General features: G+C 50.8%; 5 protein-coding genes across 5 annotated transcripts; 4 read left to right on the top strand and 1 right to left on the bottom strand.

Moving 5' to 3' along the window:
- Positions 1-75: 75 nt before the first annotated feature.
- Positions 76-1,768, top strand: Z518_08672 (uncharacterized protein; the record flags this gene model as incomplete). Its single annotated transcript, XM_013414412.1, has 2 exons — positions 76-735; positions 788-1,768. The coding sequence occupies 2 exons, from the start codon at positions 76-78 to the stop codon at positions 1,766-1,768; spliced, it is 1,641 nt and encodes a 546-aa protein (XP_013269866.1).
- Positions 1,769-3,462: 1,694 nt separating this feature from the next.
- Z518_08671 (uncharacterized protein) lies at positions 3,463-4,269 on the bottom strand (the record flags this gene model as incomplete). The annotated part of the gene is made up of 1 exon (XM_013414411.1): positions 3,463-4,269. One exon carries the CDS (start codon positions 4,267-4,269, stop codon positions 3,463-3,465), a length of 807 nt encoding a protein of 268 aa, XP_013269865.1.
- Positions 4,270-6,353: 2,084 nt separating this feature from the next.
- On the top strand, positions 6,354-7,189 carry Z518_08670 (uncharacterized protein; the record flags this gene model as incomplete). The annotated part of the gene is made up of 2 exons (XM_013414410.1): positions 6,354-7,001; positions 7,058-7,189. The coding sequence occupies 2 exons, from the start codon at positions 6,354-6,356 to the stop codon at positions 7,187-7,189; spliced, it is 780 nt and encodes a 259-aa protein (XP_013269864.1).
- Positions 7,190-8,949: 1,760 nt separating this feature from the next.
- Z518_08669 (uncharacterized protein) lies at positions 8,950-10,182 on the top strand (the record flags this gene model as incomplete). Its single annotated transcript, XM_013414409.1, has 1 exon — positions 8,950-10,182. One exon carries the CDS (start codon positions 8,950-8,952, stop codon positions 10,180-10,182), a length of 1,233 nt encoding a protein of 410 aa, XP_013269863.1.
- Positions 10,183-12,763: 2,581 nt separating this feature from the next.
- On the top strand, positions 12,764-14,590 carry Z518_08668 (uncharacterized protein; the record flags this gene model as incomplete). Its single annotated transcript, XM_013414408.1, has 1 exon — positions 12,764-14,590. One exon carries the CDS (start codon positions 12,764-12,766, stop codon positions 14,588-14,590), a length of 1,827 nt encoding a protein of 608 aa, XP_013269862.1.
- Positions 14,591-15,703: the final 1,113 nt, after the last annotated feature.

Here is a 15,703-nt window from a genome sequence, read left to right as displayed (position 1 = left end):
GCATAGGAGTGATAACCGTTTCCCAGGTAAAGGGGCGCTGGCCATTGGTCGATATCTACATTGCGCAAGACCAAGATGGAGATTGGGGAAAAAACAAAAGGAGTCAACTTAGGGCGAGTGGCTGTAGTAGGAGCTGGCCCTCTGGGTCTGATGGCGATGAAGAACATGATGGAGGATGGGTTTGATGTGACTGGCTTCGAGAAACGAGGTTATGTCGGAGGACTTTGGAAGTCGTCAACGGACTCTTCCATTTCAGTCACAGAGACCACAGTCTTCAACAGCAGTCGATTTCGAAGCGCCATTTCTGATTTTCCCTTTCCTGAAGGCGTCGACGACTATCCCTCCGCTAAACAAATCCACCAGTACATGGAGAGCTATTGCGATCATTTCAAACTGCGGCCTCATATTCACCTGAACACCACGGTGAACACATTCTCTCGAGTTGATGGAAAATGGGCTCTGGAAGTCGTGCACGATGGATCGAGTCGAATCGAATACTTTGACAAACTCCTGACATGCAGCGGCTCTTTCGTTACACCGAGAATACCCAAATTGCAAAATGTTGAAAAGTTCCAAGGCCCGATCCTGCATTCCATCGAGTTCCCTCACCCTTCTCGCTTCAAAGATCAGAATGTCCTCCTGATAGGGCTTCACGCCACCGCCCAGGATTTGACGGTGGAACTGTCTCAACACGCCCAAAAAGTGTACATTGCCCACAAAAATGGGATTGTCTTGGTCAGTCTAGAAATCTTCCGGATTTGCGTCCGGGCTGACTCTGTCGTCTTAGGTTCCTCGTTTTACGGAAGATGGCCGTGCGCTCGACCAAGGCCAGAATCTGTCCTTCTTGTTTTTCCAAGTATTCATGACGACCTGGTTTCCGAACTTGTTCAACTGGCTCATCGACAAGATTCTCGCCCGCATGTCCAAGAAGGCTTTTGCCCATCAACCCGAAGAATGGAACTTATCGCCCGCTCCATCGATTGCCACGACGTCACCGATGGTCGCCGATGCCATCTATCCTTTCCTCGAAAACGGGTTTGCCACGCCGATCTCCCCAGTCAAACAGATCGTTGGGCCGAAATCTATCCAGCTGACTGACGGCCGGGTTCTCGACGACGTCGACACGATCATTTACTGCACGGGGTACGACTTCTCTGTGCCGTTCGTTCCAAAGGAGTACAATCCATATCCCGTCGTCGGTGGCCCACCGTCACTCTACCGAAACATCTTCCCACTCCACCCCGATCCAGCCGTCCGCAACTCCCTTGCCTTTTTAGGCCAATGTGGTTTTGCGTTCCCCGGATTCGTCCAATTTGAACTGAGCGCCATGGCCGTGTCACAAATCTGGCTTGGCAGATCCCAGCTTCCATCTCTCGACAAGATGAAACACTGGCATCGGGACCAGCTCGCCTGGCGCGAGAGTGTCCTCGCCAGGTCGAAATTCGACTCCAACTTTTACCCCGTCTTTGTCCCTTTACCGGATCAAATGAGGTGGCTCGACGAGACTGCCGGTACAGGTATATTCCAGCATTTTAGTACTTTTAGCTGGAAGTCGTGGCGGTTCTGGTGGAGTGACCCAAAGTTCTACAAACTTTGCGTCAGTGGACTGTTTTCTCCCTCAATTTGGCGGCTATTCGACATGGGAAGGCGGAAACCGTGGCCGGATGCCAAACGGCAGGTCATAGAAGATAATGAATATGCGACGAAAAGGGTCGCAGAGAGACTGGTGGCGATGAAGAAGTTGGAGGTAGAGCGGAAGCAGAAATGATGTCGTATCTTCATCCTCGGTGGGGGCTTCTGGGGAAATCGTGGCGTTGCATCTTGTCTCAGAAGCTCCTATTCGAAAGTATTGTTCGACATGGACGCCCGCTGTTGAGAAACGAGAGACAATCCAGGGGATATACTTTTCATCAGGAACGAGATTCTTTTTGGAGAGGCTGCAATTCATTTCGGACACATAAATATTCGAGCCTGCTCATGTCAACAACAGAGAAATTGATATCGTCGGGAAGAAAGCCCGCCATGGTAGAGAAAAGACGCGGTTGCTTGCCTGAGACGAATTTGCCATATAAAACATCTATTGGTATTTCAAGTAAGGTGCTATTGTCCTCTAATTGTTGTGTAATGTCTTTGAGAAGGAAATCTACTATTGAACAATTTGTGACCTATCGTTCGCAACAGACCGACTCATTCTGTAACACTCACTGTATCACCATTGATAGGCAACAGCGTTGACATATACTGTGTAAATAGGTATATAGATGGGCTCTATCCTACACTCTTTGGGAGATCTAGAGCACCCATTCAAGTTGCACTGCCTTCGGTTTAGGCGGCTTACATCTTTGGGCATGGTTACAGGCTTGGTCCCGCCGCGCCTCTTCCTTTTTTCTAACCGTTTTTCTTTCTCGCCGCCACGACATCGCCTGAATCCTCCTGCTGCATCGGGCCCCTTCGATTCTCTCCCGGCTCCTTTAAAATCTGCCTTGCCTCTCCCCTGCATCCTCGACATAGCCCGTTTTGGAGCCCCCTCAAGAAGCCCATTCCTCCATGACACCTTTGACCTCCGCCCACCGTTTGCAAATATTATCAATCTTCAGAACGACGTCATGCAGCGAGACCCATGAATTCAAAATCTACTCCCTTTTTTTGACCCTGCCCTCCGCGAAATGAACACCTTGAAGGCCACCGGTAAGTGTCTGGATAATGTGCTTGTTGCCATGATTGCACAGATCCTTGACAACGCCTACACTCCCAATGTTTTGTGGGGGAAATTACCTATTAACGATCTACGGAGTCCCCATCGGTCATGGATATTAGTTTGAGAGTGACCAATTTGATGTGGTCTGACGAATTTACGGAACTTCCTTTATTTGCTAATATTAACCGGCTTCGAAGCCCTTCTCTCAGCAGGATTTTTGGACTGCAAACAAATGTCGGAATGCAGATTCAGAGGCGACTTTCATCTCTTCCTGCCTCCAATATATCACCTACATATCAATCAAGATCTCACCATCTCTTTGTTTAAGAAGTCGGAACTCCTTTGGAGCTTATCATGTTTAAATGTGGAGGCATCGAATGGAGATATCATCCTTGCCTCGGACTCGGGACAGGCCCCCTTTCCCCTTCACCTCGATCCCGTACGAATACCAACAGCTCCCCGTTATACAGAGGCTGTCATCCAACTTACGTATACGAGATCGGTTTCACCACTATCACCACGCTTGAATGGCTCTAGTAACTTACATGATGAGATATGTGGACGGATCAGATATACACCGAGAAGATTATCTCGAATCGCATTTCAGGCCTTTTTTGCTATTCTCTCAAAACCGGAGACGTAAACCGCAAAGTGGCTCTCGATGAGCTTGAGGAAGTGTTGAAGTCACAAGGTACTATGTTGACCCTTGAGACTTCCAAGCAAGATCAGACGACGGCGGAAAGCTAGTGTTTGTGATGTTATACTCATACAGTGACAACCTTTTGCGAGTCAAACCCAGCTGCCTGAGCGAAATAGTAACCACGCTGGTTCGAGACAACTCTTTTTCCAGTTTTGGCATCTTGAAAGTCACAATTGAAATGGGTGTGCCCAAACGCCCAAACGGTGACATTTTGATTCGTCCAGCAGGGTTCTCTCGAGAGATCTGTCGCGAATCCGGACGAGATTGAACTCCCTTTGTGCTTGGGATCGATTGTTTCCTCGTTCGTACAAGGACTATGATGTGTAAGAATGATAATTTTCCGAGCTGGTTCAAGACGTGAGATTAATTCCACTTGTTCATTGAGCCAGCTTAAGTCCGCATAATGGGCACGGCAATGTAAGTCGACCGACCAATCTTCAATCAGGTAGAAGTCATTCAACCCGTAGCTGACGCTTTGGGTTTGTTCTGACGTGATTCCCGAGAAGAGTGTGCAGCCTAGAATAGTGACGGAGGGGGATATGTCGTAACGCGTTTGATCGAGAACGATGAACTCGCCCGCTATCTTGCCCTCCAGGAACCACTTCTGCATATCATCGCTGAAGCGGCCTAATCTAGTCTTGACATCGGTCCAGTTGCTATGGTATGGTTCATGGTTACCAAGAACGAAGAGGACGAGACGGAAATTGGACAATTGTTGCTGGAGAAATTCGAAGAATCCTGCGTCTTGCACGTATCCAATATCTCCGAGCAGCGCCAGAGTTGGGGAATGAGGGGGGATTGTGAAAATGTCGTAAGTGGCCGGGGTCTCCAAATGAAGATCAGACAGGACTTGGATTCGTGTTTCCGCCATGTGTTTGCTATTTGAGAGATCCGGTAATAACGTTTATAAAGTTGCTCCTTTCAGGCATGGAAGGAGGCTTGGCACTCCGCCGCTTTTGACCTCGCTATAAGAGCTCTCTCCCCCCTATCCCTCGACCTTCTCCTTCAACCTTCTTCCTTCTTCGTTCTCCTGGTTGCCCTGAGCTCCATACCCTCGTCGTGCATCGCATAACGCCGCTCCAGGTCCCCGATTTTCCACCAGCTCCTTCTCCATTCGTGGCTCCCGTCTACACAGCCTGATCACTCCTCCAACCACCGATTCTCTCCCCCGCTCTCAATCTCCAGCCGAGCCATTCTGGGCCCTCCAAAGCCCTCAATTTCTGCCTACCGATTCCGAAACTCCTGCAGTCTCATGGACTGGCGTAAGTGGTCGCTTTTTGTCAAGACCATGTGCCAGCCGTAGGCTCACCAGAGAGAACCCACCATCTCATGCCTTGCAAGCGTGTCTGCATGATGACCTCAGGATTGTCCCAGTCTTTTCATCATCCAAGGAATCATGCCATTGGAGGATGTGCAGCCTCTGCGGTGTCCCGTGACGTCGATGGTTTGGCAATCGAATGCTAGCACTGCACGGCGGCCTCTGATTCTCTCATTTCTGGTTGGGTCGCTTCAATGACTTGGTCGCACACATGGCTCGGTCGCTACCGTATGAGGCCATAGCTCCCACTTGAAGGTCGCGGGTTCGGAGGTCTTTGATTCAGCCGGACCAGGGACCAACTTGGGAGATTGATGTGCATACAATCAGGCACGACGCTAGGGTGCCGGTGGAAGGGCAGTCCAACTCTCCTGGGATGCAAGCATGCTCGGTAGTCGTGGCCTGCTCTGGACGCACCCAATCAAGAAAATACCTTATGCGCGGTCAGCGGAGCATCTGCCTGGCTGCCCGTGACAGATACGTCTTATGCCGAGCAGTCCGCCTTTGAATCCGTCCAGAATTTCCACTGGAACGGTGGCCTGAGTCTACCTCGCTGCACCGATCACACTGGACCCGCTTCTTCCAGCTTCTGAACGTGAGGTTCTCCCGCGCGAAGGAAGGGTCGTGGGATTCTTTGGTGTGGCCATGACAGTCTCAATTCGTGGTTACGACATGGATTCCTCGTCCCGCGACTCTGATAATGGAAATGACCACTACTTGCTTTGCGAGGGACCCCCCTCTAGCGCGCTATACCCCTTCCTAGGCTTTAGAGCTTAAAGTCCCGTGAAGAGACCACAAGGGCAAGCACAACGAGCTAAGGACCCACGGGACCGAATTCCACCTGTGAACGCCGGCCTATTACCTACCCCTCCATCCAACGAGAGGTCGCCTTGTTCGCCAGCTGCTTGAGGCCCATCTTTGCACGTCAACGCGGCAAGGTTGAGAATGGAATTTGCTGGCATCCGTCAAACATCTATTGGAAAAAAATTGGAGAAAGACGGCTGTTTGGGCCGGACTTTTGCGTGTTACGCTTGTCATGCTCGATGGTTTCAGAGTCGCAGAGGGCTAAACCATGCATCTTACCGATTTCCGTTCGCAAGCTCACCGGGTCCACCATCTCACCAGCCGGGATGGATTTGAGTCCCCTGAACTGTCGCGGTGTTTCAGTGTCATATGTCTACCCTGCGCATCCCTCATGGAAGTCTCACGTCCTAGTACCTTATGCGGGTAGCGTTACAGCGCTATGCCGAGGTATGAAGTTGGCGGTAGAGGAACGTGGCTATTATATTCGCGAGCTCATGCTAGCCAGAAAGCGGGCGTTTGAGCTAGCGCGACAAAAGTGCTAAGCTCCTAGACTCGAAGCTGAATGCGTTTCATTAAGCTAGAATTATTTACAGCCGATTTTCGGGCTCCTCGGGTTATGTGAAAATGGACTTTGTACATTTGTAGGTGTCTCGATCCAGTGTGGTGACGAGGAGAAGCGCCAAGTTTCCGCAAGGTCTTCGCATAAGAACCAGACGAGCAGGACGCCGGACATGTCTTTTGGAGCACCTAGAGTATATTGTGATTCTGTGGAATAAGACTCTCTTGAACCAAGGCTCATTGCAGTTTCGCAGAGATTTTTCTTCAATCCCCCAGATATGGGCCCTCCAGAAGTCGAAATCGATGGATTTGAAGCAGGCGAGGTGTTTACAGGACCAGATAATTGTCGAATAGTCCTGTATTATGATCACCAGCGATTTATCCTCGTCATGACGAAACCAGAGAGCCGAGATGATGGCGATGTTGTGGCAGACTCGTTTCCGAAGATCGAGGAGGCCGAGAATGATCCTGATGAAATGGTGTTCGATCAGTGCATGGAGGATGTCAGAGAACTTGCGATCTCGACCTGCATGCATACGCTTGCCGCATCAGTCCAGAAGCCGAACAGCAAGCAACTGTCTCTTGAGGACTTTCTGCACCCAGCGACTTTCTATCTGCAATTACGCACCGTGAAAGGAAAGCTGCAAGCCGTCGGAATAGACGACATCTCCGTGTTCGCCAGCATGCACGAACCTGTACGCTTAGCGTTGGACTTCGTACCTCGATCTGTCCCAGCTCTCACTCCTTCGGTTGAAATAGAGTTCATTGAGCATCTCTTTATGAAAGTCCTCAAAGTCTCCAAAAAGGGTGAAATATGTGTCTTCAAATCAGCAACTCACGGTAACGGAGACCAGCTCAAACGAGAAATAAATGTCCTCCAGCAAATATCCGAGAAATGGGAGCCAGATAACCCCCGTCGCCCCCATGTCCCACGGTTTCTGGGGAGATGTGAAACCAGAAAATGTTCTGATCGACAACGCAGCCCATGCGTGGCTTGTCGATTTCGGCGGCAAGCTCGACCGACGGTTGGGTTGACGAGGATCTAGCGGAGACTATTGAAGGTGACTTGCAGGGCTTGCACCGGCTAACGGAGTTTTTGGGCGTACGATATTGAGAGGTTTGCATAGCGCCACATCGTGGATCTGCTGGATTTCGATGGCAAAGCACCACTTTTCCACTTGGTAGTCCTAACACAGGTGGAATTCGCTGTGGGAAGGTTTTTGTTGGATTAATTGCTGGTCTGATAGGCACAGGCACCGGGACAGGCAGAGCAACGGCACAGACGCCAAATAAAGAGCGCTATGGTAGTGCTATTTTGCGCAGGGATAGAGCCCCCCGCTTAGTTCCGATGTCTCTAGAGGTTGGCCTGACTGTCGCGAGATCACGCGGCAAGGGATCGGCCGAGGTAATCCCGCAATCTCTTATCCGACCTCACGCGTAGATAGACAACAAAAACTCGAAGCTGGGTTCCACTGCCGCTTCCCCCCACAGAAAGCCTCGTCTGCCCCTTTCTTCAAGACACCAGGAACCCGAAGCGTAGACCACCTAAGTGATTTGACCTAGTTAGGAATGTGACCTGGGTTAGATGGGGACCTAGGCGAGATATCACCCCCGGTAAAGATGTGACCTACGCAATTTGACCTAGGGATGGGTGTGATCTAGGTTTGAGAAATCTTTTGCAGCAAGAAGGGAGACGAGGTTGTCGATTGTGGGCATTCGTGGGACTCCGAAAATGCCAAGGAGGAGCCTTTTAAGGTAGTCATCTGCAAAATCTAACCGGAGGCCATTAGGTTCCTGGTATGTGCCTGTTTGGGCTCCTAAAGAGCTCATCGGACCCCAAAAGTGTTTGCTTTAGGCTGGGGGGTCTCATTTCGGGCTCCCGAGAAAATCAGTCTTTGCATTTCAGGCGCTTGCTCTGGATGAACGGCGATATCATTTCCAAACTGTGGTCCTAACATGCCCACGTCCAGAGCAGGTTCTCAGACAATGTTGGTTCTTCGGCAGCCACGGCAACGTTGGAGGCGGTTGTCAAAACCCGGGCCTCGTCAACATTCGTTGTGTTGGGTGATTCCGAAACTCCAGGGCTTGGTTAAGTTCAGCGGGAGCAGCAGCCTGGGGACCTCCCATGGAAGGAGAGAGACAAGACTTTCGGTGGCCGGTTTAAACACACACTTAGGTAGAGACGGTTATTTCGTGAAGGCTAGAGAAGGTACTCTCTGTTGTAGCGTGATAAATCCGGAGGGGCCCTCCTTATACGTCTCGAGGCGCCATGGTCGGGGTTGTATAGTCAAGGCATCCGCTCTCTCAGGGCGTTGAAGGTTCCCTCAGACGGGGACGATGTCAATCTGGAATGGAGAAAACCAGGTGAGCGTTCTTGGCATCGAGGGAAGAATCTCTCCAAGAGCGGCGGCACTAGCCGCTAAATCCGGCGGAAGATTTCCTCTCAAACGCACCATTTTGTGGGCTTGGCAGCCTAACCTTGAAAACGCAGGGCTCAATCGCTATCGTAACCATATCTCACACATATTGGTCACATACCCCCAAAATGACCAAAAGTAAAATCGTATCTCCTCCGGTCAAGATCGAACAGACAACCCTGATTGACAGTCAGATGCGCTAACGCATTGGCTACTTTTTAAGGGCTGCACCGTCCATTCCGTTGGTTAGAAAAGCTTTCACGTGATCGGGCCGAGTCTTGAATCATATGATTGCGCAATTCCAAACATGGCAGGTGTCCCGGAACAGAAGCTGCATGACATCGATATGACATCGGGGAGGTGTTTGGCATGTGGAGAAAGATGCTTTCGCATGGGCGCAACCTCCTGTAGATAGTTCACCTCTCAACACCGGCTCTTGGGCCAAAGAAAAATCAACATGGCCACGCCTTTATACTCCCAGCAGACCCTCAGAACAGCTTTACGGACAATATTCTCCCGGAGTCGACCTATCTGTCGGACCTGCCTGAGACCCTCCAATACCTCCATGGACCGGCGACGAACAATCAGCAGCTATGGCTATACGCAGGCGAAAGCCCTCGTCTATTCGAAATATGGTGAACCTGAGGACGTTTTGTCCTTACATGGCCATTCCATATCTCCCGCCGCCGGTACTAGTGTCGTCGTTCGCATGCTCGTCTCCCCGATCAATCCTGCGGACGTGAATCAGATCCAGGGGGTCTATCCCGCAAAGCCTAAGATGACCACTGCCCTGGGCACTTCGGAGGCTTCTGTGGTAGCCGGAAACGAAGGAGTTGGAGAGGTTGTCAGTACAGGATCCGGGGTCAAGAGCCTAAGTCGAGGTGACTGGGTGATCATGAAGAGCACAGGAATGGGGACATGGCGAACACACATGGCAGTGGATGAGAGTCAATTGTTGAAAATCGACAACAAGGAGGGATTGACTCCTCTGCAAGTGGGAACAGTGTCTGTCAACCCATGTACCGCCTATCGCATGCTTCTTGACTCGGCCAAGTGGGGTTTCCGAGGAGATGAGTGGTTTATCCAGAACGGTGCCAACAGCGGCGTTGGCCGGGCTGCCATACAATTAGGCCGGGAATGGGGTTTCAAGAGCATCAACGTCATTCGAAGTCGGGAGAACAAAGAAGAAGAGCAGAAACTCCGCCAGGATTTGCGCGATATTGGTGCGACCCAAGTGATCACCGAGGAAGAGCTGATGGGTCGGGAAATCAAGGATCAAATCAAAGAATGGACGAATGGTGGTCGGGAAGAAATCAAAGTCGGGCTCAACTGTGTTGGTGGAAAGCCTGCTACAGCTCTGGCCAAGTTCTTGAGCCCCGGGGCGACAATGGTCACGTATGGGGCCATGAGCAAGCAACCGGTGATATTACCTGCATCGCTGCTAATATTCAAAGAGATCAATTTCAATGGGTTCTGGGTGAGCAAATGGAGTGACCGGCATCCGGACCAAAAGAAACAGACGGTTGATGACGTACTTCGTCTCACAAGAGAAGGACGATTTATGGATATTCCGGTTCAAGAATGCAGATGGGGATGGAAGACGGAAGTGGATACTCTCAAGAAGGCCGTCCAGGGAACTCTCGCAGGGTTCAGGCCGGGCAAAGGCGTGTTTGTTTTTGAAGAAACCTGAAGCAGGCGGGAGTCTTCTATCTCAGGATCTGAAACATCTAACGGCCTAGCTAGTGCCCGCAAGTGATGTTGAACAGTCGACAGGCCTCAGCGCCTGATTTGTCTCGCTATTGGCTATCATAGCCGTGCCGAGCGTGGCAGGAGCAAAAGAGCATTCAACAACAATCAATGCACACCTGTTGATGGTTTGACAAGTGAGTACCGTTACGCCCGATCTAGTTACTATTAATTTCCTCGATCCTATTTCGCTACGAGTCTGCCTTAGGTCGATACCGAAAATCAACCGTTCGCCTCCTGCCGCGACATATATTTTTACTTGAAGCATATTCCAACTAGGAATTCTTGGCACTCTTGACGACTATGAGAAAGGCGCGTGAAACAGCGTACGCCGTATCAGTGGCCAAAAGCTCAATAATGTGCGAGTATCTTATCCCGAAATTCTCTCCTAGTGGGGCAACGGGCGCAGAGCCTCACAATCAGCTGGGTCGCAATAGAAAGTCCCTCCGAGATCTTCAATACTCTTGCACCTCTCATCCATATTAAGGCAATTGTTGAGCAGTGACGCTCCCATTCTTAGTTCGTGATGAGCTCGATCCTCTCGGTCGTACTCAAGAACCCAAACTCCCTGTCTCGAGCTCGGCCAACCGGTTTCGACTCTCTTCGCCCACCATTGAGCTCCAATTCGCTCCAGCCGCTTACAAAACTCGTCTTCCTCGTCGGCGTTCGGCGATCGCTTTACGTCCTTGAATCGATCGAGCCCGAGATGTAATATCTCGACGGGCCTAGCTGAGCGGACCAGAATGCCGCCGGTGGACGGGTAACCAAACACCATTGATCCGTTGCAAGGGTAGTGTCGTTCCATATTGTCGAAAGCTTGGGGTGGGCAGGAGAGAATATTAACACGTTCGTCGTCGGGAAGTACGGCTCCTTTCCGGGAACGAAACAACGAAGGGAAAATTCCGAGGTCGAAGATTCCCATTTGTTGACCTCTGAGACGGTTGCCTGCTAGGCTGCAACACAGGCAACAACACTCAAAGGCACTGTTCAGATAGATATATAGATTGGTTCTATCCTGCACTCATTGGAAGAGCCAGAGCATTCCTTCAATTCAAGTTGCACAAGAAGTTTGACACCATTCTTTATATCTATTAGTAGACCATGTGAGAGTTGGGAATGTAAGTTGGTTACTTACACAGAGCCGAGGAAGATTGAAATAAGAATAAAGTTTATGCATCATGACGGAACCAAATTATGATATCGAGTAGACTTGTGACGACTTGGGAAGATTCTGCTTGCACCCACTCGAAGACGGAAGCATCCAAGATGATCTAATATCAACCAATCAGTGTACTGTACAAATGAGCTGGTCTAGGCGCTGAGGTGTGACATTGCATATGTGATTCTGGCCGAGACGCCAAGGAGTGTGGCTAATAAACGGCCCACGATTGCTGTCTGGTAGTGAGGGAATATTTATGAGACCAGCAGTGAATGTGCCAACAGGCGCCCTTTGCGCTTTCAAACTCGATAAGACTAGATGCTAACAATGCAAGTAGAGCAGACACGCTTTCTGGACTGGAAGCGTCTTGAGAGCGAGTGAGGAGAGGTGAATAGAGTGGTGTTTGAAATCGCAACGACGGAGGCAAGCTCACGCCTCCTCTTTGAAAGCTCGCCAAGAGTAGGCATATTAAACTGGCGTCAATATCTTCACGGTTTAGGAAAAGACATGTCGCTGCCCTGTCCGTCCTGGCTGTTCAACAAATGGATGAGCTGGTGAATAGCTTTGTGTTGAACGGTTGGATAGGAGCAAGTACTGGGAAAGGGTTTATCACTCCTATGTAGGATATAGGAGTAGGAATAGGAGAAAAAAGGGGTCAACCAAACGTGTATAAATACTAGCAACTTGGAGAGCACATTCTTCTAGCAGACTCAGTTTAACACTTTAGTATGGTAAAACGCCGGCATACTAAACCCTACAAGTCTCTACCTTGCGAAATAGTGACCACTTCAGTCAATAAGCCAAAGATGGTATTGAACAATTGGTGACCTATCGTTCGCAATGGACCGACTCATTCCGCAACACTTGCCCACTAGAGCACTCGTTTACTTCCAACTCCTGCTACCCCGCACAGCTCTCAGAACAAGAAGACACAGATAGACCATAACAACGACTACTTCAGTCAGCTGCTCCTTTTCTTTCCCCTCTTGTCCCAGATATGACAGGCACTATTGGAACAGGTAGAGTACTTATTCAATTCAAGTTGCATAAGAAGGTTGACAGATGAATAGTCTAGAAATCAGAAATGGCGATCGCAATCAACCAAACCTCAGTCTATTTACAGCATATTGCGACTTTACAGGGTGCAAAGCGCTCGACAATCAGGATGCTGGTCAACTTGAAGCACGGGGTGAGTACATACATGGTAAATATGGAGTCCCGAGTGTCAGCATGGGGCGCCTAATGCTCTTCAAAGTTGCACAGCATAACTCCTGTATCGTGATAAACTCCTCTTGTCTCTCCTCACTCTCTAGCGGCACCTTCGTTCCTCTTCGCCCACAGAATCCGACGGTGCGACGTTGTCGAAATGGACAAGGTTTTAGGCAATCCATGGAGACCCGGTGTTCCCATTAAGAATCTCCCGGGCAATCTCCCTCCTGACCAGATTCCTCACGATGTGGACCTTCAGCATATCTCCTCGCTGGCTCGACAAGCTTTCGAGAACCTCAGTGAAGAATGGCTTGTGGAAGATGCGCTCTGGTACGATATGATGACTCTCACACCACACATCCGGACGCACTTCAGCCAACCTCAGATATTGGATCTGTGGAAGCAGCAAACAGCTGCGCGACGACCACGCGATTTTCAAGTTTCCAGTACTCCTCGAGTGGCACGTCTAGCGCAAGGCACATCCTGGTTAAGTATCGGCTTTACTTTTCGCATATCCGACGACAACCTCGTTGGCAACTGCTCTGGTACGCTGGCCTTTGTTCCGGCACCCCGGGTCAGCAACGGCAACTCTTGGAAAATCTGGATGCTGTCGACCGTGCTCGAAAACTACTCAGGCTATGGCCACCCCGACATACCGCTCAAAGCACCTAAACAAACATTCCCACGTCAAGGCATCGACTACGCCGTCATCATTGTCGGTGGAGGCCAATGTGGACTGTCCCTAGGGGGCCGCCTCCAAGCCCTGGGCATATCGTACATAGTCCTCGAGAGATCCGCTATCCCAGGCTACCGATGGATAAGCCGCTACGACTCCGTCCGCCAACACACCATCCGGGAAGTCAACAACCTTCCCTTCGGCCACACATGGGACCCCTCGGACTCTGACTTCCTGCCCGGCCCCACCGTCGCCCGTGGCTTCAGTGACTGGGTCAAGAAATACAACATCAACATCTGGACGTCTGCGGAGGTGATTTCCGCTCGCTTTGACGAATCCCACGGCTGTTGGACCGTCACGCTTACCCGCGACAACCAACACCTCACCCTGCATTCGCTACACCTGGCCATCGCGCTCGGCGCAGGTCTCACCAACCCGCGCCGGCCGCCGCCTTACCCAAACGAGCACCTCTTCACCGGAACGCTCATGCACACGGTATCTTTCAAGAACAGCGCTCGCTGGCGTGGCCTGCGCGGCCTGGTCGTCGGATCCGGCACCGCTGCTCACGACATCGCGCAGGACATGCACGACCACGCACTCTCGTCCGTGACCATGCTCCAGCGCGACAAGACGGCCTTGTATCCACTACCTTGGTACATCGCGGGCCAGCACGCCATGTATAAGCATGACAAGCCAATCGAGCCGGCCGATCGGCTTGTGTACGCCATGCCCATCAAGATCGGCACCGAGGTCCAGAGGCGGAGCTATGAGCGGTGGATGCGCACTCATCCCGAGTATTTTGACGAAGTCGAACACGCCGGATTCGGGTTAGATCGGACCAGTACGCCTAACGAAATCGTGCTCAATCACTTCGGCGGATATTACATTGACGTCGGCACCACGAAGCACATCGTCGACGGAGACATACGGATCAGGTCGGGAGTCACCATTGAACGTTTCACGCCAAATTCGAGGGAGATAGTGCTGAGTGATGGCTCGAAGATCGAGGCAGATTTGGTGGTGCTGGCCACGGGCTATGAGCCGGATTATCGTAAGGATGTGGTGCCGATATTGGGAGAGGAGATAGCAGGGAAATTGGGACCGTTCTGGGGGTTGGATGAGAATGGGGATATTCGAGGATTCATGAAAGAGCAGAAGGGCGAAGGAGTGCCGCCGGGCTTGTGGCTGCTTGCTGGAGCAGCGAGTCACGCCAGATTCTACTCAAGGTTTATGGCATTGATGGTGCTGAGAAGTTTGTTGAGTGCAGGTAGAGGGGGGGGCGAGTGGAGGGGATCTATGAATCTATGATAGTGCGTGTCCTTGAGACGTGGCCAACGTTTGGATTATGGAACAGAAGTTATCTCTAGAACTGCTGGCGATAACACCACGCTAAGCGCAGTACCATGTTTATCAAGTTGTGGCTGTCTTATTGTAGGTAGCTGGCGAGGCTGCAGAAGGGCGCCACTATTCCGTACATCGGCACTCATATTTTATTGGTCAGAAAATCTCCGAGATTACATGCTGCAATATTATTGGTCAATTCAACCATAATCACGTGACCACTAGGAAACCCCGAGTAAGGCTGTCGAACAGGGGGGTCATCATACATAGGCTCCACCACTGAAACACTGGTAAATGGTTTCCATAGACAACGGTATTCCTAATGGTTGCTCTGCGTGATGACGAGATATTCTTACGTCTATAAAAGAGACGCCAGGAGCGCAACAATTAGATAGAGAACAGATGTTGAGAGAACAAATGCAGGAGTGCATGCGCATTGGGCTATGGAGGCTTTCCTACTTGAGACTATCTAAGGATAAATGAGTGACTTAAATACATAGCTGCTACTTTAGGCAGCGGCATGTTTGCCTGCGTGGCCGTACGCCACAGCAGGCTGCAATACAGGGATGTAGCAGGCGCAAGTACAGTCTGGGCTATACCCTACAACAACAGATCATTCAATACATCTCGAGTTGCACCCAGTTTGACAAGAATTCTCAAATCATGTAGCATACGGCAGTGACCCCACTTGGTAGGTGCGTCGGACTTGCACCCATCACGACCGGACGCAAACTGCCGGCGGAGACTTCGAGGACGAAGAACCAAAGCGGAAACTGCTCTCTCAGTGTGCGGCAACGAATTACACTTCACTTTTACATGGCAACTTTGAGGCGCTCTTTGCTCGCAGCGGTGGACTTTGCACTCGAACTGGCGTGAAAGCTTTCGCGAAGCCTTTCCGCCCATGGGGTTTCAGCTGAGTTAGAAGAAGATGAACTGGAACGTCGCGTACGGCATCTCAAACTTTATGTGCAAGAGCGAGACGAAACAATCGAGCCACAGAATGCCGACCTAAACGGTTCACGGCTATGGGAGCGTGGAATCAACAGAAAAGGAAGACGACGGTAAGATGTCTTCCACCAT

The sequence above is a fragment of the Rhinocladiella mackenziei genome (assembly GCF_000835555.1).
Source record: "Rhinocladiella mackenziei CBS 650.93 unplaced genomic scaffold supercont1.6, whole genome shotgun sequence".
In the NCBI taxonomy this organism is placed as follows: Eukaryota; Fungi; Ascomycota; class Eurotiomycetes; order Chaetothyriales; family Herpotrichiellaceae; genus Rhinocladiella; species Rhinocladiella mackenziei.
The sequence above is the reverse complement of the archived record's forward strand: the minus strand, read 5'-3'. Positions and strand labels throughout refer to the sequence as shown.